This window comes from Carcharhinus amblyrhynchos, chromosome 1, assembly GCF_965287045.1.
Source record: "Carcharhinus amblyrhynchos chromosome 1, sCarAmb.v2.hapA, whole genome shotgun sequence".
Taxonomy (NCBI): Eukaryota; Metazoa; Chordata; class Chondrichthyes; order Carcharhiniformes; family Carcharhinidae; genus Carcharhinus; species Carcharhinus amblyrhynchos.
In genome coordinates this window covers 61,827,795-61,853,490 of record NC_137324.1, presented here as the reverse complement: position 1 = coordinate 61,853,490, position 25,696 = coordinate 61,827,795, and the positions used below count along the sequence as shown (strand labels likewise).

The window sequence follows — 25,696 nt, the reverse complement described above, 5'->3', positions numbered from 1 at the left end:
TGACGTTTCGAGTCCTGACGACCCTTTGTCAAAAAGATAAATCAATCGTTTTATTTTCCTTTGAAACCTAATTATATATACATTACTAATCTTATGGCTAAATATATTATTATATATCAAGCATGTCCACAGTAACAGGCAGATATCGTTTACATTATCCTCTTTATCTGCAGTTCCAGCTAAATGTATCCGCACTGCCCTCTTGGGTAGTGTGGAGAGCGGCAGCAAGGGGAATTTCAGTCTCTGCTACTTGCCAGGCCCCTGAACACGTGAGTCTCTCTAATCCAATGCAGGCTTCAAACAAACTTCCGGGGTTATTGAAAAACAGGTTCACGTCTGCGATCAGATGACTGCTTTACGTAATAAGGGAGTGGTTTTTCGGGGGGTGTTAATTTTAACATTTCACCCACTAGGGGATAAAGTACAGTAGAGGAAATAAGTGCTGTGTATATCTATGTGGAGTGGGAGAGACGCGCTGTTCATTTTATCTTCTGTCTCAGTGAAATCGGGGAATGTGAGACATGTCGTGCTTACAGCGTAATTAATATCTAAAATTTACACACAAAGAAGACTAAAGTATTTCGGACTGGGGAGCTTAGGGCCTCTATTGAGTAAATGGATTATCTGGTACGTTTGTATGTTTTTATTTCCTTTTGGACGAGTGCCATATTAGTCTACAGCCCGGCTTTACTTTTGGTTTTCTTTGGTTGCTTATACTTGTAAAGAATTGTCTGATTATATGGCTGTTGTAACCTGCACCAAGTTTGAGTGGCGGGAATGAATGAATGAGAGAGAATGCACTTGCTGTAACAGGTATTTCAATCACCCTTCTCATTTACCATCTCATTAGAAGTTTTAATTGCTACGGTATTTTGCCGAGCTATTGTAACGAGCCTTCTAATGATTTGGGTGTAAACTCAGCTGAATTTTCTTGAAAACCACAGTTTGTGTAGTAAGCCATGCCTAGATGGACTCAGTGCTACCTTAAGCTTAAATGTTGGCGACCTTAATCTATTTATGCTCGAAAGTGGTAACAGAGCGCTTCACATTTCGAACTTTGCAATGTGTTCTGTCCCATATACCTCAAATCTCTGCCTGTATACAAACATGGCAACGTTGTATTGTGTACGATCGTATTGGTTTGTTCCTACAATCCTGTTTTTCTCCCAAAGATCCTGAATACTTCAGAGGAGCTCGAAAGTTGTTCTTATAGGCACAAAATCATGATGAACCTCGTTTCAGGGGTATTTCTTGCCTTTTTTGAAAAATACATTGTGTGGTTAATATATAGACGAAAATATACAAGCTCTGTTGATCTTTAAACGCTTTATAATGTCACGAAAGTCTCATTACTTTATAAGTCTGACGTGAGGTTAAGTGCAGTTTATTGATTGGCTACAGTGTGTTGAACAATAAAAGGTTTAAAGAAAATCAGTAAACAGGATCCTCACACAATAAGTCTTTCAAATTTATTGCTTTTGGCTAAAATGTGAAAAGGAACAGAAGGGTGGTGTTTCTCCTGTAATTGTAACATTTATTTGTTTTTCAGGATGAGAAAATTAGCCTGATGCAGAGAATGTCTCGGTTATTCTTGCATTCATTTAAATAAAATCACTGTAGGATGTAGGACTACGATCCCTTGTTAGCAAAAATTAAACCACACGTTAACGTTTTTAACCAAGGTACCAATTTTGAGAATTTCAATCCCTGGCAATTTCAACTCTTAAGATAAGTAGTAAGATTTCTTGAATATCAAGAAGGAATTGTGGAGGAGTAGATTTACATGATGCAAATATATAAACAGAAATTCCTCCAAAGCCTGTGGATAAAATATTAACTTTGGGTTTCAGAACTCATCTTGAAAACAAATCTCCAAAATAAGGTGGCACAGTAGTGAAAAATAATTAGTATTGCTGCCTCACAGCTCCAGGGATCTGGGTTCAATTTCAGCCTTGGGTGGCTGTACATAGAGTATGTTTTCAGACAAACAAACTACGTATCCTGCCTAGCGGATCTAATTTTGAGGGATTAGTGTTGGCAGGTCAGCTGGGCAGGTTGGCTTGGGAGAGGATGGGGCTGTTGGATCTTACTTGCCAGTAGATTTTGAGGATCTTGTGAAAGTGCTGCTCGCGATGTCTCCCTGGTGCTTTTGGTTCCCTGATGGAGGTTGGCCAAGTCGCTTAAAATATATAGGAGTCGGGGATCTGCTCCTTGGTAAACATGACATTAATATGGGTTTCAGATCCTGGTCCTCAATTATTGGTCCTCAGTCAGCTGAAGGCTGATGTGGCACATTAGAGGCCTTCTAACTTGTACTCCCTAAGAGGTCTCACAACACCAGGTTAAAGTCCAACAGGTTTATTTGATAGTGTGAGCTTTTGGAGTGCTGCTCCTTCATCAAGTGAGTGAGCAGTGTGCCTTAATGATTATCGTCTGGTGGCTCTGACATCCATCATTAACAACTGTTTCGAAAGGTTAGCCATGGCATGAATCAGTTCCGACCTCTTTGGTTGCCTGGATCCACAACAGTTTGTCCATCGCTGCAACAGGCCCACAGCAGCCTGATGAAGGAGCAGCGCTCCAAAAGCTTGTGCTACTAAATAGACCTGGTGTGTGAGACTTCTTACTGTGCCCATTCCAGTCCAACTCCAGTCATCTCCACATAAATTACACTCCTAAATAGACATTCTTTTTCCTTTCCCTCTTTTCCTTCTGTTTCTATTCTTTAGTGGCTTCTAAAGCTGTTGAATCTGTGAAAATTGCATAACTTGTTGATTTTATTAGCATAGTGAGACTCTATACTTATTTGCATATTTTGAATTGGTCTATGGCCTGAAGGCTTCTACAGCAAAGGTGGCCAAAAGCCAAAGATTTGGACAGAGTGTGGAGTTCAGCAAAGATTTGTAAAAGCAGGAGACAACAACTGGAAAACTGGCATTTTCTGGATGGATTTCCAAGGAATGGGGTTTAGATGACCAGTATGGGGCAGTGGAGAGGTGGGTATAACAGAGTGCTACATCACTAAACTGAAGAATGAGAGAGGTGAAGGAAGGCTGTTAAAAGTCATGAAGGAATTCCAAGATGACTTTTTTTAAAAATATCAGCCACGAGAATGGAACTGATAAATGAACAGAGCTTAACATGAAACACAATATGGGCAGCTATGTTTGGAGTTTGTAAATTGTGAATGAAGGAAAGTTGCAGTTCAGAAGTAAGAGTGTAGAAGATTGTGTGCCAAAGAAGCACTCTGTGTGTTTCCCAACCAGAAACCATGGATGAACAGGGACATCCATTGCTTGCTGAAGTACAGGTCTGAGGCATTCAAGTAAGGAGACCCTGACCTATACAAGAGACCCATCAAAGATGCCAAAAGACAGTCCCAGGCTAGCCACATGGACTCCAACTATGATGAGGTCTGCAAGGCATGTAAAATTGCTGGTGCCAATGCAGCCCTCCTGATGAGCTCAATGCATTTTGATTGTTTTGAGCAAGAGGTCGGTGAGAGCATGCCCTCCACCTTGGAAGCTTTGGACGAACCTGTATCTGAGGTCACCATCGCAGACATCAGAGCAGCCTTCTCAAAAGTCAACCCATGGAAAGTGACTGGACCAGATGGGGCACCCAGACCAGATCCTGTGCAGACCAGCTGATGGGGATATTCGCAGACATCTCTAACCCCTCTTTACAGCGGTGTGAGATCCCTGTGTTTTAAGAAGACGACCATCATCCCGGTACGAAAGAAAAGCCAAGCAGCATGTCTTAATGACTATTGCCCGGTGGCTCTGACATTCATCATTAACGACTGTTTCGAAAGGTTAGCCATAACACATCAATTCAGACCTCCCAGATTGCCTGGATCCACTACAGTTTGCCTATCACTGCAACAGGCTCATTGTAGGTGCCATATCTAGGCCCTACACTCAACCCTGGAACACCTAGATAACAAAGGCTCCTATTTATTGACTACAGCTCAGCCTTCAACAGCATTATTCCTATAAAACTCATCTCTAAACTCTGGCCTGGAGCTCAGCTCCATGCTCTGCAACTAGATCCGAGACTTCTTAACCCACAGATCTCAATCAGTCAGGCTAGGCAACAACAACACCTCCACGATTGTCCTCAACAGTGGTGCCCCACAAGGCTGTGTCCTGAGCCCTTTACTATACTCCTTTATATGTTTTCACAGTAACTTCATTGCAGTGTGAATATAAGCCTACTTGTGACTAATAAATATACTTTCGACTATGTGGCCAAATTCCCCTGCAACTTGATTTTCGAGTTCGTTGATGACACCACTTGTGGGTCAGATTTCAAACAATGACGAGATGGAGTACAGGAAAGTGATAGAGAATCTGGTGAACTGGTGCGATGACAATCTTGCCTTCCATGTCAACGAAATGAAGGAGATAGTCATTGTCTTCAGAAAGCACAGTGAAGGATCCCTGTCTATATTAATGGGAGTGAAGTAGAAACAGTCAAGATCTTCAAGTTTTTCTAGTGCCCAGATCACTCTCAACCTGTCCTGGTCCCTTCATGTGGACACAATAGTTAAGAAAGGCCTCTGCTTTCTCAGAAAGCAAAGGAAGTTTGGCTTGTCTACTATGACCCTCTCTAACCTTTATAAAAGAACCATTAGCATTCTTTCTATTGTATCACAGCTTGGTGTGACTCCTGCTCTGTCCAAGACAACAAACTACAAAGGATCAAGAATGAAGCATGCTCTGACATGCAAACTAGCCTCTTATCAATTGATTCTATCTCCCCTACCCGCGACCTTGGAAAAGCAGCCAGCATAATCAAGGACCGCATGCACCCCGAACATATGATCTTCCAACTTCTTCCATCAGGAAAAAGAGACAAAAGTCTGAGGTCACATACCAACCGACTTCTTCCCTACTGCTATCGGACTTTTGAGGGGCCCTACCTCACATTGAGTTGATTGTTCTAACTATGACTAAAACACTACATTCAACATTCTTTCCTTCTACGTTTAGTATGCTTTGTCTGTGTAACACGCAAGAAATAATACTTGTCACATGTATTAGTATGCAGTGAAAACCAAAAAATCAGTCTGAAGGTGACCAAAAAGTGTATTTTGACAGTGAAGCTACTTGAGTTGCAAGATATGGGCATGTTGCAGAGGGGAAAATCAGGAATCGGTGGGAAAAGCTGTGGGGGGGTTTAAAGCCTGGATTCCAAGTTGAAGATTGTTCAGGTTGAACAAGTTATCAGTATTGAAGTTAAATTAGCAATGATTATGCACTACAAGAGTTTATTGGGGACACGTTATCTGGCTACTCCTGCCCACTGTAAAGCTGTTCCTGTATACCCATGTCAAAGCAAAATACTTGTCAGCGTAGAATCAATATCAACTTGTCTTGATTTGAATGCTTCCTGACAAATATTCCCAACTGTTTTAGATTCCAATCTAGAATTTCTTGTGGACTTGCTCTGACAAATCATAGATGCCAGAAGAACAGTATCCTTGTGCAAAAGGAGAGCAACAGTAAGAACAAAGAAGACTGTTTGTTAATTTCAGTAAACGTTTCTTTTAGACTATAAGAATGAACATGGCAGACAGGTTCTTGAATATATGAAGGCAACTAAGATTAAGATTAGAAGATAAATGAAAACATAGACGCAAATGGAATGAGAGATGAGTATTTGTTTTGATTCTTTAATACTTTTATACTATTAAAATCTCTTTACTAAGTAGTGTTAGGGTATCTGAGCGGAAATCCCAAAATGTTATGAAGCCTGACTAGACCCTAAACAGTTTTATTTATTTTGGTATTAGTGAGAGGATATGTTTCACTCCACGTTTGATTCTATTGACACACTAGGAAGCTTTTATTAAAATAAACTTGAGTTAACAATACGGTTTAATTGTAATGAATTAATTAGCTTAACATTTTAACAAATACATGAGGGGTGGCACTGCTGCTGCACAGTGCTAGGGACCTGGATTCGATTCTCGGTTTGGGTCATTGTCTATGTGGCGTTTGCACGCTCTCCTCATGTCTGTGTGGGGTTCCTCCCACAGTCCAAAAAATGCGCAGTTAGGTGAAGATTTGGCAATGCTAAATTCTCCCTCAGTGTATCTGTAGGCATTGGAGTGTGGCGACTGGGGGATTTTCACAGTAACTTCATTGCAGTGTGAACGTAAGCCTACTTGTGACTAATAAATAAATTTTTACTTTAACAAGTGAAGTACTTTAAATGTGACAAGATACAGTTCTTAACCGCTAACCTATCTCTATTAGTTCCAACTTGTGCAATATTCCTCTTAAACTCTTCTTTACAATTGGCAAACAACACAGGATTCCATGTTTTTACTTGTTAAAAGTCTTAGAGCCTTCGAACACTTCTGAAGAAAGAGAGAGAGGCAGAAAGACACCTGTCTTCTGGCAATTCTAAAATAGCAGCCTCTAGAGAGACTGAGACAACTCTTGCTTCTTTCAGAATGAAGCAGAAACTGTTTGCTTTTCCCTGTAAGCTTAAGAACATAAGAACATAAGAACATAAGAAATAGGAGCAGGAGTAGGCCATCTGGCCCTTCGAGCCTGCCCCGCCATTCAATAAGATCATGGCTGATCTGTCGTGGCTCAGTTCCACTTTCCCGCCCTCTCCCCATAACCCTTAATCCCCTCTCTTATCAAAAACCCATCAACCCGCTTCTTAAAAATATTTAGCGAGGCAGCCTCCACCACTTCAACGGGCAGAGAATTCCAGAGATTCACCACCCTTTGAGTGAAGAAGTTCCTCCTCAACTCCGTTCTGAACCGCCCCCCCTTTATCTTGAGGCTGTGCCCCCTAGTCCTACTGTCTTTTTTGAGCGGGAAGAGTCTTTCCACCTCTATCCTATCCATCCCATTCATCATCTTATACGTCTCAATGAGATCTCCCCTCATTCTTCTAAACTCTAACGAGTACAAGCCTAGTTTATTCAGCCTCTCCTCATAGCTCAACCCCCTCAACTCCGGTATCAGCCTAGTAAACCTCCTCTGCACTCCCTCCAAGGCCAAAATATCCTTGCGCAGGTGCGGCGCCCAAAACTGCACACAGTACTCCAGCTGCGGCCTCACCAATGCCCTATACAGCTGCAGCAAGACCTCCCTACTTTTATATTCAATCCCCCTCGCTATGAAGGCCAGCATCCCATTCGCCTTCCTGACCACCTGCTGCACCTGCAGGCTGGGTTTTTGCGACTCATGCACAAGGACCCCGAGGTCCCTCTGCACCGTCGCCTTAGCTCCCTATGACTCTGCCAATCAGCCTAATCAAAACCCTACCCTGAAACCCAGGTGAAAAACAAAATAAAAATCCATGAACTCAGATTAAAACAAACACATTCCTTGCTAAAATCAATAATTAGCTTGCATTCTCAGCCTGTGAACTGCCTTGGGCAGATAAATCAGCACCATGCAATCAGCTGAATTCTAAACATACCCCTTACAAGAAACATGATTAAAAATACATTTCTTAAAGGTATAGAAAGTATCATCACAATAGCTTTTTTGTTTTTCAAGTGCTCATCAGAGACAATGGCAGGAAGCTTGCTAACAATGTACTATATCTTCTGATATTATTAATCACCTACTCCACATGGGAGTCATATTTTTGGCTTTGTCCTGCACAAATTTCCAAGCTCTATATAATGCTTGTGTTGAACTCCTACATTCTACATTGAGTTCAAGGGATACTTGGTCAGCTATGACATTTCTCGGTCTGGAAGAGAGTCTTAATTGAGATGCCTGCAAGGCTCTCCCCTCTCGTTGACCTGCCCAAATAGTTGAAGAGGTTTGTGAACATATGTAACTTGGTGTTGTACCAGTTGATATTCAGAGTGTCAGCACTTTGTGAACCTAAAGCTAATTTTACTTGCATTATGACAGGCCTCTACAAACATTGGCAGAGGTCATGGCACAGAGTATCCTCTGATGCTGAGGATAAGACTTGCAAAATTTTCTTTGAACTGTGCCCAGGACCTAAATATTTGCCTTGTATCATGTTGGTAAATTGGTGAAATCTGGATATAGTACTATTAAATGTAATCTGATTAGAGCAACATAATGTTAAAGCAGGACTTGCTGTTGTTTGTACTTGACCACTTTGGATATACTGTGCAGTATTCTGCAATATTGATTCTTGCTTTGCTACGATTGGATATGTAGTTCTTTGTCACCTGAAAGTATTTCAGCTACATTCAAGATGTTCTAATGCTTGTAGAGGGTTCCCATTTGATCAGATTGGCAAACCATGTTGCAGCTTTATAGAACTTTCATTAGCCAGCATTTGGAATGTAGTGTTCAATTTTGGTCACCAAACTACCAGAAGGATGTGGAGGCTTTGGAAAGGATACAGAAAAGATTTACCAGGATGTTGCCTGGTATGAAAGGCATGAGCTATGAGGAGAGGTTGGAGAAATGTATGTTCTCGCTGGAACGACAGAGGTTGAGGAGCGAGTTGATAGAAGTCTACAAGTTTGAGGGGCATGGACAGAGTGGATAGTCAGAAGCTTTTTCTCAGGGTGGAAGAGTCAAAAGAGTCAATTACTAGGTTTAAGGTATGACGGGCAAGGTTTAATGGAGATGTACGAGGCAATCTTTTTAAACAGAGGGTGGTGGGTGCCTGGAACTAGCTGCCGGGGGCGGTAGTGGAAACAGGTAGGACAGTGACTTTTAAGGGGCATTTGGACAAATACATTAATAGGATGGGAATAGAAAGATATGGTCCCTGGAAGGATAGGTTTTAGTTCAGTCGGGCAGCATGGTTGGTACGGGCTTGGAGGGCTGAAGGACTTATTCCTGTGCTGTAATGTTCTTTGTTCTGGATTCTGATTCTGCATGTGAACTTGGGGGCTAATGTAGAGTTGGGATCAGCACAGAGTGAGTAGCAAAAGCATGAATGACGTGGAGCTGGGAGAGGGATGAAAGATGGTTATGTACAAAGTTGCAGAGGATGCTCTTGAGTTGCTCAATGGGGTAACACAGGAGATTATTGATGGGCACGCACACTGAGACACTAGTATATTGGCTGGACCATCTCTATTGAGCAACATGGAGGAGTCTGACAAGTTAGCAGAGGTCAGGGCACAGAGCTTTCCCCCTCTGCAGCCCTTGCTTCATCTCCTGGTGCTGCTTATCCAGAGGCATTGCAACTGGATCTCATATCTGTTGCAGCCTTTGTGTGGGAAGGTCACCTACTACTCTGCCATCCCAGTGATGATCAAACTATACCTCTAGATACACTCAAGTATTTTCAGACATTTTACTATCGTAGAATCCCGATGGGGCAGCAGAAGGCCATTCAACCCTTTGTCTGCACTTATTCTCTGAAAGAGCATCTGACCAAGGTGTAACCCTATGCATTTGCCATGGCCAATTTATCTAACCTGCACATTTTGGAGAAAGTTACTTTTACTCTTTAAAAAGAAAAGTCACTTCACCTACAATTTCGTTGCCAGGTTCTTGAGATATACTTGCAGGGCCAACCCTGCAATAGAATGCAGAGTGACCTACAAAGATGTCTCTGGATCTGTGTTGTTCAATGTTGGAGTCCTAACATTGTGTCAGGGAAGCATGATTTCAAAAACTTCTGGCTCTCACTGGTGATCATCTTGTCTGTGCTCCCCTCGCATGATACCACATAAGGATTGGCTGGAACCCCACAAAATGCAGCTCTGTGACAAAATCTCTTGTCCATATGTCCATATGCCGTCAGTGGTGGTGGAGGCGAACTCGCTGGGGTCTTTTAAAAGACTTCTGGATGAGTATATGGGGTTTAATGAGATTGAGGGTTATAGATAGGTCTGTAGGTTGGTAGGTGATGTGGTCGGCGCAACTTGTGGGCCGAAGGGCCTGTTTGTGCTGTAGTGTTCTATGTTCTATGTTCTATCTTCTAAACATCACCACCAAATATTAGGTTTTCTAACCCATGCTGTGGAGTTGTTACATTATCAACTGAGCATTATTTTGTATGTGTTTTCAAGCAGACATAGCACATTTTAATGGCAATTGTTTGATGTAAAACCTGTTGAATAGGTGGTGTAGGACTGGTGTTTATCAACATAAACTATATTCAACCAACTATTAAGCAAGTATACATTATTTTGCTTTGTATATTTATCATTTTTACCTGGCATTCAGCCCAATAGGCCTATGATAATGTTTATGCACTGCACAAACTAGTCCCAAATAACTCCAATGTGTTCTTCTATTTCTTTTTACTAGATATCGACAGTGTTGTCAAAATAAATTTAACGAATCATTCAAGTAGATTTCCCCAGTGTAGCAGTCTGAACAACACCAAGTTTAACTGTATATTTTTTTTGCTCCAACGAATGGGAATTGTGTATATTTTGGTCATAGAATTCTAACATGAATTATTGGTGCTCCTCGCGTATCGTTTAGGATAATCTGCACGATAAGTTAGTTAAAATTTAATATTCCTTCATTATAGAGAGGACCTTGGATGGATAAGCAAGTCTACAAATGTTCCATCTGCTTTGATCGATTGTACATTGTTTGAGGAATGCTACCATTTCTATGCCTGGAAATATTAGTTGAGAAAATCTTTTGTCATGAGTGTAGTATTAATTGCATTGTGTATATATAACATTGATGTCCATATGATTTAATGCTATTTCCAACAATGAAGTTCTACAAAGAAGAATACAGCACTGGAAACAGGCCCTGCAGCCCTCCAAGCCTGCGCCGCTCATTGGTCCAACCAGACCATTCTTTTGTATCCCTCCATTCCCAGTCTGCTCATGTAGCTATCCAGATAAGACTTAAATGATCCCAGCATGTCTGCCTCCACCACCCTACTTGGCAGTGCATTCCAGGCCCCCACCATCCTCTGTGTAAAATACATCCCTCTGATATCTGAGTTAAACCTTGCACTCCCCCACCCCCAACCTTGAACCTGTGACCCCTCGTGTTTGCCACCTCTGACCTGGGGAAAAAACTTCCCACTGTTCACCATATCCCTACCCCTCATAATTTTATACACCCCTATTGGGTCTCCTCTCATTCTGTCTTTCCAGGGAGAACAACCCCAGTTTACCCAATCTCTTCTCATAGCTAAGACCCTCCATACCAGGCAACATCCTGGTAAATCTTCTCTGTACTCTCTTCAAAGCCCAAAGCCTCCACGTCCTTCTGGTAGTGCGGCGACCAGAACTGGACGCAGTACTCCAAATGTGGCCTAACCAACGTTCTATACAGCTGTAACATCAGATGCCAATTTCTATACCCTATACTCCAGCCTACGAAGGCAAGCATGCCGTATGCCACCTTCACCACCTTCTCCACTGGTGCTGTCACCTTCAAGGATCTGTGGACTTGCACACCCAGGTCCCTCTGTGTGTTTTATACTTCTGCCATTCATTGTACAGCTCCCCCCTACATTAGTTCTACCAAGATGCATCACTTCGCATTTATCTGGATTAAATTCCATCTGCCATTTCTCTGTCCAATTTTCCAGCCTATTTATATCCTGTTGTATTGTCCGACAATGTTCATCGCTATCCTCAAGTCCAGCCACCTTTGTGTCATCTGCAAACTTACTGATCACACCAGTTGCACCTTCTTCCAAATCACTTGTGTATATCACAAATAGCAGAGGTCCCAGTGCAGAGCCCTGCGGAAAGCCACTGGTCACAGAACTTCAGCCGGAAAAAGACTGCTCCCCTCTGTCTCCTGTGGCCAAGCCAGTTCTCTACCCATCTAGCCACCTCTCCTTTTATCCCATGAGATTTAACCTTTTTGCACCAACCTGCTATGAGGGACTTTGTCAAACGCTTTACTAAAATCCATATAGACAGCATCCACGGCGCTTCCCTTGTCAACCGTTTTTGTCACCCCCTCAAAAAAGCTCCACCAAATTTGTGAGGCATGACCTCCCTCTTACAAACCCATGCTGTTTGTCACTAATGAGAGTATTCCGTTCTAAATGCGCATACATCCTATCTCTAAGAATCCTCTCAACAATTTCCATACCATAGACATCAAGCTCACTGGCTTATAATTACCCGGGTTATCCCTGCTACCTTTCTTGAATAATGGTACCACATTTGCTATCCTCCAATCCTCAGGGACCTCACCTGTGTCCAATGAAGAGATAAAGATTTCCATCAGGGGCCCAGCAATTTCATCCCTTGTCTCCCTGAGCAGTCTAGGATAGATGCCATCAGGCCCAGCAGGTTTATCCGTTTTAATGTTCCCTAAAAAACCTAACACTTCCTCCCTTGTAATGGAGATTCTCTCTAACAGGTCAACACTTCCCTCTGAGACACTCCCAGTCAACACGTCCCTCTCCTTTGTGAATACTGATGCAAGGTATTCATTTAGGATGTCTCCTACTTCCTTGGGCTCTAAGCATAATTCACCTCCTTTGTCCCTGAGAGGTCCGTTTTTTTTTCCCGACAACTCTTTTGTTCGGAACGTATGAATAAAATGCCTTTGGATTCTCCTTAATCCTGTCTGCCAAGAACATTTCATGACCCCTTTTTGCCCTTCTAACTCCCCGTTTTGAGTTCTTTCCTATTTTCTCTGTATTCCTCTAGTGCTCTGTCTGTTTTTAGTTGCTTGGACCTAACGTACGCCTCTTTTCTTTTTGATCAGATCCTCAATTTCCCTGGTTATCCACGGTTCTCGAATCCTACCTTTTCCTATCCTTCCTTTTTACAGGCACATGCCTGTCCTGCAGCCCCATCAACTGCTCTTTAAAAGACTCCCATATGTCAGATGTGGCTTTACCTTCAAACAGCCTCTCCCAATCAATGGCCACCAATTCCTGCCTAATCTGGCTATAGTTAGCCTTCCCCCAATTCAGCACCCTACCCGTAGGACAACACTCATCCTTTTTTCTGTTACTATCCTAAAGTTAACAGAATTGTGGTCACTATTTGCCACATGTTCCCCTACTGAAACTTTGACAACCTGCGCAGTTCTGGTCGCCTCGCTACAGGAAGGATGTGGAAGCTATTGAGAGGGTGCAGAGGAGATTTACAAGGATGTTGCCTGGATTGGGAGGTATGCCTTAGGTTGCGGGAGCTAGGTCTCCTCTCTCCGGAGAGACAAAGGTTGAGAGGCGACCTGATAGAGGTTTATAAAATGTTGAGAGGTACAGATAGGGTGGATTCTCGGAGGCTATTTCCCAGGGCTGAAATGGTCGCTATGAAAGGACATAGGTTTAAGGCGCTGGGAAGCAAGTACAGAGGAGATGTTAGGGGTAAATTTTTCACTCCAGAAGGTGGTGAGTGAATGGAATTGGCTGCCGTCGGTGGTGGTAGAAGCGAACTCGCTGGGGTCATTTAAAATACTTCTGGATGAGTACTTGGGATTTAATGGGATTGGGAGTTATAGATAGTTCCATGGCCTGATAGGTATGGGTATGATCGGTGCAACTTGTGGGCCGAAGGGCCTGTTCGTGCTGTAGTGTTCTATGTTCTATGACCTGGGCTCATTACCCAGTACTAGGTCCAGTATAGCCCCCTCTCTAGTTGAGCTATCTGCATATTGTTCCAAAGAACCTTCCTGTACGCATTTTACAAATTTCTCACTGTCCAGATCCCCAGCCCTAAGCACTTTCCAGTCTATACCAGGGAAATTAAAGTCTCCCACTACAACAACCCTATTTTTTTTCTACACTTATCCAGAATCTCCTTGCATATCCGTTCCTCCACTTCCCGTGGGCCGTTGGGAGGCCTGTAATATACCCCCAGCATAGTGACTGTGCCCTTCCTGTTTCTGAGCTCCACCCACAGTGACTCGTTACTCAACCCCTCTAAATTGTCCACCCTCTGCACTGCTGTAATATGCTCCCTAACTAATATCACTACTCCCCCACCTCTTTTAGCCCCCCCTCTGTCTTGTCTAAAACACTTATACCCGGGAATATTCAGCTGCCAGCCCTGTCCTCCTTTTAACCAAGTCTCTGTCACCGCAACCACATCTAAGTTCCGCGCAAGCATTAAGGCCCTAAGTTTGTCTGTCATACCTGTCACGCTCCTTGCATTAAAGCAGATGCACTCCAGACCTCCAGGCCCACTTAGGTCATCCTCCTCCAGAATGCTCTTCTTCTTAGCTAGCCTTGTCCTGGCCCCCAGCTCGGCCCCAGCCTCAGTGCTTACTGACCTACTGTTTTGATTCCCACCCTCCTGAAACACTCTAGCAAAACTCCCAGCCAGGATATTGGGTAGGATAAATTGTTTTATGAGCTACCTAACTTGGTACTGTTAATTCTTGAACTAGTTGGATTTTTATGATCTAACAGCTTTGTAGGCATCAGCTTTGTTTTTCATTTTCAAATCTTTAAAAAACTGAGTTAAGTTCTTACTGTGGTGCAATTTGGACTTGCGTTCTTTGGATTGTGTCAGGCTAACTGCTGCAATAACCTACACTACATGACACTATCCACTGTTGGCGGTTCTTGAACAATTTTAATTTGCACTCATTTCAATCATTTAGTTATCTCTAGCTTATACCTGGAATTTCTGGTTCATTGGTGGCGGTAGTCATTGAGATTTGTTTTGGTGAAGCTGAGATGGACATTTCAAATTTTTTTTCAAATTTAAGAATAATTCAGTGGTGTTTGATGGCATGAAATGGTTTAGAATTCTTTGTCCCTACCCTGCTTCTTGACATACAAGTGCTGTAAAAAAAAAACATAATCAGGTATGTCCCTTCAGAAAGCTTGTACCAATTGAAACCAAAGAGGACTCGCAAAAAGTGCTGACCATTCTAACAACTGTTCAAATGCAGTCCTGGAATATCTGCCTTCACTATTCTATTATGATAAAGTTACAGTTTTTGGTGATTTTTCCATCAGTTTTTTTTTGGAAGGTTATGCTGGGAGTGTAGTGGAATTTGAGCATGTTCCAATTGGCACTGCAGGTATATTGATTCATTACATTGATTCATTATATTGCAGGGAAAAGCTGAAATACAAAAATAAATGCATTTCCCAGATTGACATATTTGAGGTGTACGTGTTCGAAGAGCCATGTCCCAAAATACATTGATTTGACTTTTTCAGCTTTTGGAGTGAGTTGTGTAATTTAAATATTGGTTTGAAAATAGTTATCCAAATGGTAATTTAATCAATGGGAGTTTCAATATTGGAATAATCATGGTTATAACAATCCATGGATTCACATTATCAAGAAAGTTTTGGGGTAACTTGAACAAAAAGTACTTTTTTTTTAATAAAGCAGTCTGACTTTGCATTGTTGAGGAAATATTGATATGCATGAATATTGATATAATCTCAATACTCTTTTTTTTGTCAAAGCTTTCTGTGATCATAGAGGCCATTCAGCCAATCATGTCTATGCTGTTTTTGCAATAGCAGCTCAGTTAATCATACTCCCCCACCTTTTCCGTGCAGCCCTGCAATTTTTTTTCTCTTCAGAATATTTAATTCTCTTTTAAAAGCCACAAATGAAGCTGCTGCCATCATTTTCTAGGGCAGCGTATTCCACATGTAACCGCTCTTTGTTTTTCTATTCCTCCTGTCCTCTTTTTTTTGGCTCTTTTGCCATTCACTTAAAATTCATGTTTTTGACTCTGGAAGATCATTGACCTCAAATGTTAACTCTTTCTTTCTCTCTGTATCTCTCTCTCTCCACAGACACTCCCAAATGTACTGAGTATTTCCAGCATTTCCTGTTTCTATTCTTCTCAGCTATCTCTTCCCTAAAGTAAACAACCCCAACTTCTGCAATCTATCTATATAACTGGGGTCCTTCATTCCTTGAAGCATTCTCATGCATCTTTTCTCCACCCTTTACTGGGGCATTCAGATCCTCCCTGAAGTGTATTATGCAGAATTAGACCCCATACACAAGAGATCAAGCCAGTATAACTATAAAAGTACACCATAACTTCCTTATTTTTGTGCTTTATGCCTCTTTATGAAACCAGGATCCTGAATGCCTTCATGATTTCTCAATCTGCGCCACCACCTTTTAAACAATATCTTTTTCTTTCATGGGACATGCGTACCACTGGCCAGGTCAGCATTTATTGCCTATCCCTACATGGTGGCACACTGGTTAGCACTGCTGCTTCACAGCACCACGATTCCAGGTTTGATTCTTGGCTTAGGTCACTGTCTGTGTGGAGTTTGTACGTTCTCCCCATGTCTGTATGGGTTTCCTCCAGGTGCTCCGGTTTCTTCCCACATTCTGAAAGACGTGCTGGTTAGGTGCATTGACCTGAACAGGCGTCGGACTGTGGAGCCTATGGGAAAATCACAACTTGATTGCAGTGTTAATCTAAGTCTTTCTTGTGACTAATAAATAAACTTTAAATTTTTTTTAAATTCATTCGTGGGACGTGGTGTTACTGGCTGGTCAGCATTTATTGCCATCCCTAGTTGCTCTTACAGCAGTTGAGAGTCTGCTACATTTGCTGTGGCTCTGGAGTTAAACATAGGCCAGACCAGGTAAGGACGGCAGATTTCCTTCCCTAAAGAATGTTAGTGAACCAGATGGCTTTTTCCAACAATCAACAATAGTTTCATGGTCATCAGTAGATTCGTAATTCCAGATTTTTAAAATTCAAATGCTACCATCTGCTGTGGCAGGATTCAAAATGTGGATGTGCTGGCGTTGAACTGGGGTAAACACAATAAAAAGTCTGACAACACCAGGTTTTAGTCCAACCGATTTATTTGATAGTAAACTCACAAGCTTTCGAGGGGATTCCCTCTTCATCAGGTGAATGGAGAGTCCATTCACCTGATGAAGAGGGGGTCCCCTCGAAAGCTTGAGTTTACTATCAAATAAATCGGTTGGACTAAAACCTGGTTTTGTCAGACTTTTTACTGCAGGATTCAAACCCAGGTTCCTAGGACATTAGCTGAGTTTTTGGATTAGTAGTCTAACGCTCATACCACTAGGCCATTGTCTCCTCTGTTATTAGTGATGAACTGCTGCTGTCCATGGGATACACCCACAGTGCTGATAGGGAGGCAGTTCTAGGATTTTGATCCAGTGACGGTGAAAGAACAGAGATATATTTCCAAGTTAGGACTGAGTGATTTGGAGGGAAATTTGCAGGTGGTGGCGTTCCCACGTATCTAGTCCTTCCAGATGGTGGAGGTTGAGTTTGGAAGTTGTTGTCGAATTTGTGTATATATAACCCCCAAGTACCTGTGCTCCTGCACCCCATTGTGCCTTTTACTTTAAAAATAAGGGGCAACATCTTTTATTTGATAAATAAATCACTATGTTCTTGCAATTTCACAATCCTTCTCACAGTTCACGATACATCCACATTTTTGTCATCTGCATTTATGAAATTGTATCCTGTGCACCCAAGCCTACAACGTTAACTCATGAAAACCCGCAGTTCTAATATTGACCTCTGGGGAACTCCACTATTCCTCCAGTCCAAAAATACCATTTGCCATCACAGTGCACTGTTTCCTATTACTCAGCCAACTTTGTACCTGTGCTGACACTGTTTATTTAATTCTATGAGCTCTAACTTTGCTGACGAGCCTGTTATTATGTGGCAGTTTATCAAATACCTTTGGGATCCCATACACCCCACATCACCTTCATCAACACTTCTTTTTACTTGATCAAAAAGCTCAAATAAGTTAGTTAAACGCTATTTGCCTTAATAAATGTGTTGCCTTTCCTTAATTAATCACACTTGTCCAAACGATTTAATTTTTGTCCTAGATTATTTCTTTGAAAAGATTTCTCAGCTCAGGTTAAACTGACCGGCCAGTAGTTGCTGGTCTTATCCTTGCATCCTTTTTTTTCTGAACAACAGTGTAATATTTGCAGTTATTCACTCACTTGGCCCCACTCCTGTATCTCAGGAGGTTCGGAAGATTATAGCCAGTCCCTCTGCAATTGCTTCTCTTGTTCCTTGAATGCATCTTGACTGGCCTTGTGACATCTAAAATATTAAGTACAGCCAAGCTTTCTACTGGCACCTCTTTGTCAAAGACTAGCTCCCTCAGTACCTTCTCTTTTTCACTGATTTTTGGCAGCATTGGACTCAAAGTATTCATTTAGTACCTCAACTGTGCTCCCTGCCTCCTTACCTCATTTTTGCTTCCTAATTGATACCACTCACTTTTTATTATCCTCTGACTATTTATATGTTGATGGAAAACGTTTGGATGCCCTTTTGTACGTTAGCTGCCAGTGACTTCTCATTCTCTTCTTGCTTATCTTATTAGTATTTTTAAATATCCATGTAAACTTTGTATATTTAGCTTGGGTAAATATAACACGTGTGGGTCTGGATAAGATGCTCTTTTGGAGAGTCAGTGCAGACTTGATGGGCCAAATAACCGCCTCCTTCACTGTAGGGATTCTAGGACCAGGTCCAGCAATGCCTCCTCACTCATTGGATCAAAAAGATTGTTCAGGATACACTGACTTAGTGCCCTCTGTGCCCCATTGTTGTTGTTTTGATAATTGAAGTCTACTCTAGAGTTTTTGCACTAGTCTATAATTTCATTGCATATTTGTTCCTTTATCTTTTCCTTACTAGTTGAAGGCCTGTAGAATATATTCAATAGAGTAATAGTACCTCACGTTCTTTCATACAGATGTTATTTATTAAGAAAATGTTGAAAACTTGCTGTCTTTCATTAGCAGTATACTATAATTAAACTGTGTGTGCCACAAAATACTCACTTTCGTCTCATTCCTGACACGAGTGGAAATTCAGAGCAAAGATCCAAGATCATATGTGTTTATTTTGAGATCCTGGTCATAACTTGACTTTCTAATGTTGAAAAATACATTTTAGAGCAAGCTATCTTCTTGGCCTGGAAAAGGTCGCACAGTCGGTTTATTCACTACAGTTCAACATTTTTCAAAACATAGGTTATTTTAATGAAATCACGCATTGATTAAGTTTATTAAACAATTACAGAAAGGACACAAGTGCCAGAAGTGCGATATATTGCAAACCAGTTTCATTAAATGAAATAAATGCATCCCCCACAGCTTTCCTCTCCCATTGTTTCCCAAAGGACCTGCTTGACATCACATGAACATTAACTGTGTAGCTGAATTAATCTGAGCTGTGGACCATTGACATCCTCTGAAAGATACATGTCCAGTCGAGCAAGCATCCTGTTTTTACTGTATCCTCCCTTTTAAAAATATACTCTGCAGTGAAAACAACATCATCATTAAAATGGAAAATACTGACACTATTGTGGTAGTTGAGAGCAAGAGAATTATCCTGGGACTTGAAGCTACACATCTGGTTCTGGACAATCCACTTTGGATGTAGAATGCACTCCAAGATTTTGTAAATGTAAACCAGTCAAAAAATTGTGTGTGTGAAAGATGGGAGGGCATAGATTGCAATTGTAGAATGTATGCCTTGAGGCCGTTTTGGCATTACAGTCAATAATAATTTCTTAATATCGTGTGGCGTAAAATAGTTATTGGGTGTTTTGAAATTCTCAGGTTGCCACATTTTACAAAATTAGCCATCCACAAGTCACGGTGGGTCATCAGCAGCAGAATTATATTCCACCATAATCTGCGACCTCATGCCCTGGCATATTTCCCACTTCACCATCACCTTGAACCCAGGTCTACACCAGCTTAATGAAGACGTTGGAAGGGCATATCAGAAGTAGCAGCAGGTCCACCTGAAAATGAAAATCCAAGCTGGTGAAACTACAATTCGGTGCATGCAAGCTAAATGCTATAGACAGACCTAAGCAGTCCTACAGCAACAGATCAGGTCAAAGATTTAGATCCTGCCACAGACAGCCATAAAAGATAGTGAGCAATTATCTAACCAGAAGAGGCACATTTATGTATGCTAAATATCAACCAATTCAATTCAATTCACTTCGCATGGCATGAAAAAGTGGCTGAGTACATTGTACAATGCAACGGCTGTAGCTCCTGATAACATCCTATTTGTTATGCTGAAGAATTGTGCCCCAAACAAGCTGTGTCCCAATGAGCTGTTCTAATACAGTCAGATCACAGACATCTACTTGACAATGTGGAAGCTGGCTCAAGTATGTCAGCACGGTACAATGGCATGATAGCACAGTAGTTAGCACTGTTGTCTCACAGTGCCCAGGGACCCAGGTTCAATTTCAGCCTTGGGTGATTGTTTGGAGTCTGAACTTTCTCCCCATGTCTGCGTGGGTTTCCTGCTGGTGTTCTGGTTTCCTCCCACAGTCTAAAGATATGTGGATTAAGTTGATTGGCCATACTAAATTGACCTTAGTGTCGGAATTAGCAGGGTTACGGGAATAGATCCTGGGTGGATTATGGTTGGTACACATGGGCTGAATGGCCTCCTTCTGTATTGTAGGGATTCTATATCCTGTCCATAAAAAGCAGGGCCAATTCAACCTGGCTAATTTCTTTCCTATTGACATTCCACGATCCATTCCTCTGCTATTAATGTTTCTAGTGTTTTTAAGTGTAAAATTTAACATTTTATCTCAAGTTGTTGATCTTATGTTTGCAATTTTTAATATGGAGGAAACTGCCACACTGCTGATGGTTTCACCATTAGCTACTGTACGGTTAGCTTCAATGTCATGGCAAGTCAGAACATACTGAATTTCTGAATGTACCTCAGTAACAAACACTCAGAATTTTATTGAAAATACAAACCAAAATACAGAGCCCAACTATCATGGTTGGTGATTTTTTTCTTGATGTGAGCAGCAATCTAATCGCAAGCGATTTTTCATATTCCTCTAATTTCCTCCAACCACAGAACTTGCTCTTAAATGTTGATGCAGACTCTGCACAACTCTGGAATATCACAACTCTCTGCAAAGTGATTTTCTGTTCTCTGCCTGAATATATTGCATTTAGTGTTTGTAGTCATATATCTTTATTCCACATCTCTCAATTACTATCTCTTTCCATCTACTCTGTCCCATTATCCCAAAAACCTTTATCATATCACCCCATAATCTGCTATGTTCTAATAAGTTAATTTTTCAAGTTAAGTCTTTCTTTATTGTAGCTAACATATTTTGGTGATTTTCTTTTTTATCCATTCAAGGGATGTGGGCTTTGCTGATTAGGCCAACATTCATTGCCCTTTCCTAACTGCTCTTGAAGCTCATTGAGAGTTTCCTTTTTTTGAATCGCTGCAGTCCATGTAGTGTATGTACGCCCACAGTGTAGTTAGGGAGGGAGTTCTGGGATTTTGACCCAGCGACTGAAAAACGGCAAGATGATAAGTGGCTTGGAAGGGAACTTGCAGTTGGTGCTGCTGCTCTTGTCCTTTTTGAGGTGGTGGGGACTGTGGCTTTAGAAGGTGCTGTCTCAGCCATCAAGAGTTCCTGCAGTGCATCTTGTCAGCACTGCTGCTACTGTGTTAGTGGTGGAAGGAGTGTGAATTAAGTTGGCTGCTATGTCAAGGATGGTGGTGTTGGAGCTGCAGTCAGGTAAGTGGAGAGTATTCCATTACACTCCTCACTCACGCCTTTGTAGAATGTGGAGTCAGGAGGTGAGTTAACCACAGGATTCTTACCTGCTCTTGCAGCCACAGTATTTACACAGCCAGTCCAGTGCAGTATCTGGTCAATGGCAACCTTGGAATTTTGATAAGGTGGATTCAGTGATGGTTAGATTCTCTCTTGTTGGAGATGGCTATTTAGACTGCTTCAGGAGTAGGCTGGAAGGGGGCAAAAGGCCTCGTTCTGAAGCAGTCTAAACACAGCAAGACCTAGACAATATCCAGTTGTGGGGCAGCTACAGTGCTATTATTTAAACTACATGTTAGACTCAAACTATACACTGAATCAATGGAGAAAAACAAATTATTGCAGCTGCTGGAAGCTGAAGCCAAAAGAGAAAATGCTGGAAAATCTCAAGTCTGATGGCATCTGTAAGGAGAGAAAAGAACTGATACCTTCTGTTCAGAGCAAAGGTTACGGGGTGGGGGCGGGGGAAAAACAGCATTAACCAATATTGCCAGAGCAGGCTAGAAGGGCCAAATAGCCTTCTCCCGCCTATATTTCTATGTAACCCACATTTAAGCTATTGTCTTCTTGGGCAACCCTTAGCTAACATGCAATTTATTAGTTGTAGTCCTGAAACTTTCAATTGATCCATTATCTGCTGTCTTAAGGAGAGAGAGAGAACTCCAAATTAATACCAGAAATGCTACCTGATTTCAGTGCTGCCTACCCTATAGTAGTGACTGTAGCCAATTCACTACATTTCCCTATAAGGCAGCCCACTGACCAGAGAGGGAGGTTTGATTCCCAGCTTGAGGCAGGGGAGGGAGGCTGCAGATGTTTCGCATGTCTGCCTACACTCAGAATGAGGGGCTGGGTTAGGTATCGAGGGATCTAGGGTTGTTTTCGTTGGGAAGAAGGCGGCTAAGAGGGGATCTTATTGAAACATATAAGATGATTAGAGGTTTAGATAGGGTGGATAGTGATAGCCTTTTTCCTCGGATGGAGAAAGCTAGCACGAGGGGGCATGACTTTAAATTAAGGGGGGGTAGCTACAGGACGGATGTCAGGGGTAGGTTCTTTACCCAGCGGGTGGTGAGGGATTGGAATGCCCTGCCTGCTGCAGTTGTAGATGCGTCTAGTTTGGGGGCGTTTAAGAGATCTCTGGATAGGTTTATGGACGAAAAGGGATTGGTATAGGCTAGTGGGTCATTGTTTTAGTAACTGGTCGGCGCAACATCGTGGGCCGAAGGGCCTGTTCTGCGCTGTAATGTTCTATGTTCTATGTTCTATATACTGCTCTCACAAAACTCTGTCCCTTAATGTACCCAAACAGGTGCTGGAGTGTGGCAACCAGAGGATTCTGACAGTAACTTCATTGCAGTGTTAATATAAGCCTACTAGTAATACCACATTTCAAATATAAACTTTGATATCTTCGTACACTTCATTAAATAAAGAGATAATGTAAATAAAACTTCATTTTATGGAGTAGTTAATGGCAACAGTAGTTACCAGTACCATTCAGTCACGACTGGGGGCCCCGCCCCCGCGGGGCCCCCGCCCTCGCGGGGGCCCCGCCCCCACCCTCGCGGGGGCCCCGCCCCCGCCCTCGCGGGGGCCCCGCCCTCGCGGGGGCCCCGCCCCCACCCTCGCGGGGGCCCCGCCCCCGCCCTCGCGGGGGCCCCGCCCTCGCGGGGGCCCCGCCCCCGCCCTCGCGGGGGCCCCGCCCCCACCCTCGCGGGGGCCCCGCCCCCACCCTCGCGGGGGCCCCGCCCCCACCCTCGCGGGGGCCCCGCCCCCACCCTCGCGGGGGCCCCGCCCCCACCCTCGCGGGGGCCCCGCCCCCACCCTCGCGGGGGCCCCGCCCCCACCCTCGCGGGGGCCCCGCCCCCACCCTCGCGGGGGCCCCGCCCCCACCCGGGCCGAGTGTGTCGGCTGGGGCGCCGGTGAGTGGGAGAGGCAGCCCGTGTGTCCGGGGCTATGGGCCAGTGTTTGGAGCTCTCGGCTGCGGTGTGTCGGATCGGTGCTTACTCGGTAGGAGCGGGCTTTTATGCGGCTTGGTTGCTTTGATCGGGGCCCCACAGATGGATCAGTGCCGAGGGGGGGACACTCCGGGTTTGTGGCTCGCAGGGGCCGCCGGCTCCAGGCCCCCCGCTCTGTTCAACACCGGTCAATCCCGCACCCCTTCAGCCCTGAGCGCCCTACACCCTCCATTTGGTTGTCCCTCGTCCCCCCATCCCCCTCCCCTACCCCCCCATCCCCCACCCCTACCCCCCCATCCCCCACCACCCCACCCCTCCCACCCCCCCCAGCCCCCCATCCCCTCCAGCCCCCCATCCCCTCATCCCCTCAGCCCCCCATCCCCCCAGCCCCCCTTTCCCCCTTTCCCCCCCTCCCCCCCTTTCCCCCCCTCCCCCCTTTCCCCCCTCCCCCCCAGCCCCCCTTTCCCCCCCTCCCCCCCAGCCCCCCTTTCCCCCCCTCCCCCCCAGCCCCCCTTTCCCCCCCTCCCCCCCAGCCCCCCTTTCCCCCCCTCCCCCCCAGCCCCCCTTTCCCCCCTCCCCCCCAGCCCCCCTTTCCCCCCCTCCCCCCCCTTTCCCCCCCTCCCCCCCTTTCCCCCCATTCCCCCCCTTTCCCCCTAGCCCCCCTTTCCCCCCATTCCCCCTAGCCCCCCATTCCCCCTCTCGCCCCCTCCCCCTCCCCCCTCCCCCCACCCTCCCTCCCCCTCCCCCTCCCTCTCCCCCACCCTCCCCCCTCCCCCCACCCTCCCACCTCTCCCCCCCCACCCTCCCACCTCTCCCCCCCCCACCTCTCCCCCCCCCCACCCCCCCACCTCTCCCCCCCCCCACCCCCCACCTCTCCCCCCACCTCTCCCCCCATCTCTCCCCCCCACCCTCCCATCTCTCCCCCCCACCCTCCCATCTCTCCCCCCCACCCTCCCATCTCTCCCCCCACCCCATGTGCCGGACTCCTCTGTTTTTAGAACAGTTTGAAAGCTTTAGTCACTCTGAATTCCGTATAACATACCGTAAGTCCCAGCATACAAGATAATCAACTTTTTTCTTCTCAAAATACATGTTTTTTATCGACTTATCAGCCACTAATCCTTCACTAGCGATAGCCGTCAGATTCAGTTTTTCACCCACAAATGCATGTTTTGTTTACCCACTACCTTCTAATTGGGTGCAAGGGATCATTCAAGCAATAGGGACTGTATTGTGAAGATATGTGGGAGTTTAACACACTCCCCTCTTTGCGTAGGATGTTGATGATGTTTCAAAATGGCAACCAACAGTGATGCCAGCAGTTCAGTTTCATACAGGCCTTTACGCCAAGTCCTGTATTTGGTGGGATTTTCAGTGCTTCAGAAGTCAACTCGTACATCTGCGGTATATTTAATCATCTATGCTATTCTTTGAATCTACCTATTTGAGTTACATTTAACTTACTTGTGTTACAAATGCTATTAATTTATACCAAGATCTCTTCCTGATGGCATTGTTGAAAATCACAATTTAATAAGTTCAATCTTATCTGATTCTCTTCTGAGTTTGTGCATGCTAACGTTCTTTTCTCTGAAGGGCATTATGTATAATCTGGTGGGGGAATTGAAGGTCATAATTTAAATTTTGAGTAGGCTCTTTTGAAGTAAAATCACGAAGCTTTTTCACACCAAATGTTGTAGACATCTGGAACATTCTCACCCACGATGCTGTGTGTAGGACAGCTGGAGCTTTCAAGATTGAAGTTACTAGATGTAGAGGATATGGAGTAAAGGCTGACAATGAAGTTGAGGTGAAGGTTGACCATGATTTAATTGTATTTTAAGACAAGCTTGAGGGACCGAATGGCCTATGTTTATTCCTCAAGTTTATTCAACTTGATGCAGTATTCTATTATGAAAATTCACTTGGCTTCCTGACTTATTCAGCACATCACTGCATAATGTTTTAATTATAACTTATAAAAACTTATAATTTTAAATTGCTAGACTAGAGTTAGTGAATGTTTTGATACAGTGTTTCAAATCTCTGTTGTCTTGAGAGTCTGTTGCGGACGACACGAAGGTTGGTGGTGTTGTAGATAGTCTGGAGGGATGTCAGAAGTCGCAGTGAGACATAGATAGGATGCAAGACTGGGCAGAGAAGTGGCAGATGGATTCAATGCAGATAAATGTGTTGTGGTCCATTTTGGCAAGTCCAATGTGATGAAGGAGTACAATACCAAGGGTAGGACTCTTAGCAGTGTTGAGGAGCAG

The 25,696-nt window shown here is 43.8% G+C and overlaps 1 protein-coding gene across 2 annotated transcripts in view; it reads left to right on the top strand.

Moving 5' to 3' along the window:
- The first annotated feature begins 394 nt into the window (after positions 1–394).
- The window catches only part of arl15b (ADP-ribosylation factor-like 15b), a 272,877-nt gene continuing 247,575 nt past the window's right edge, over positions 395–25,696 (top strand). Inside the window, exon 1 of one of the 2 annotated variants that reach the window (XM_080185667.1) lies at positions 395–627. In XM_080185667.1, the coding sequence (XP_080041793.1) occupies positions 616–627 (12 nt within the window). In that variant the 5' untranslated portion in view covers positions 395–615. Of the gene's footprint in view, positions 628–23,363; positions 23,476–25,696 lie in introns of those variants that run through there. The other variant, XM_080185657.1, reaches the window with a different exon arrangement.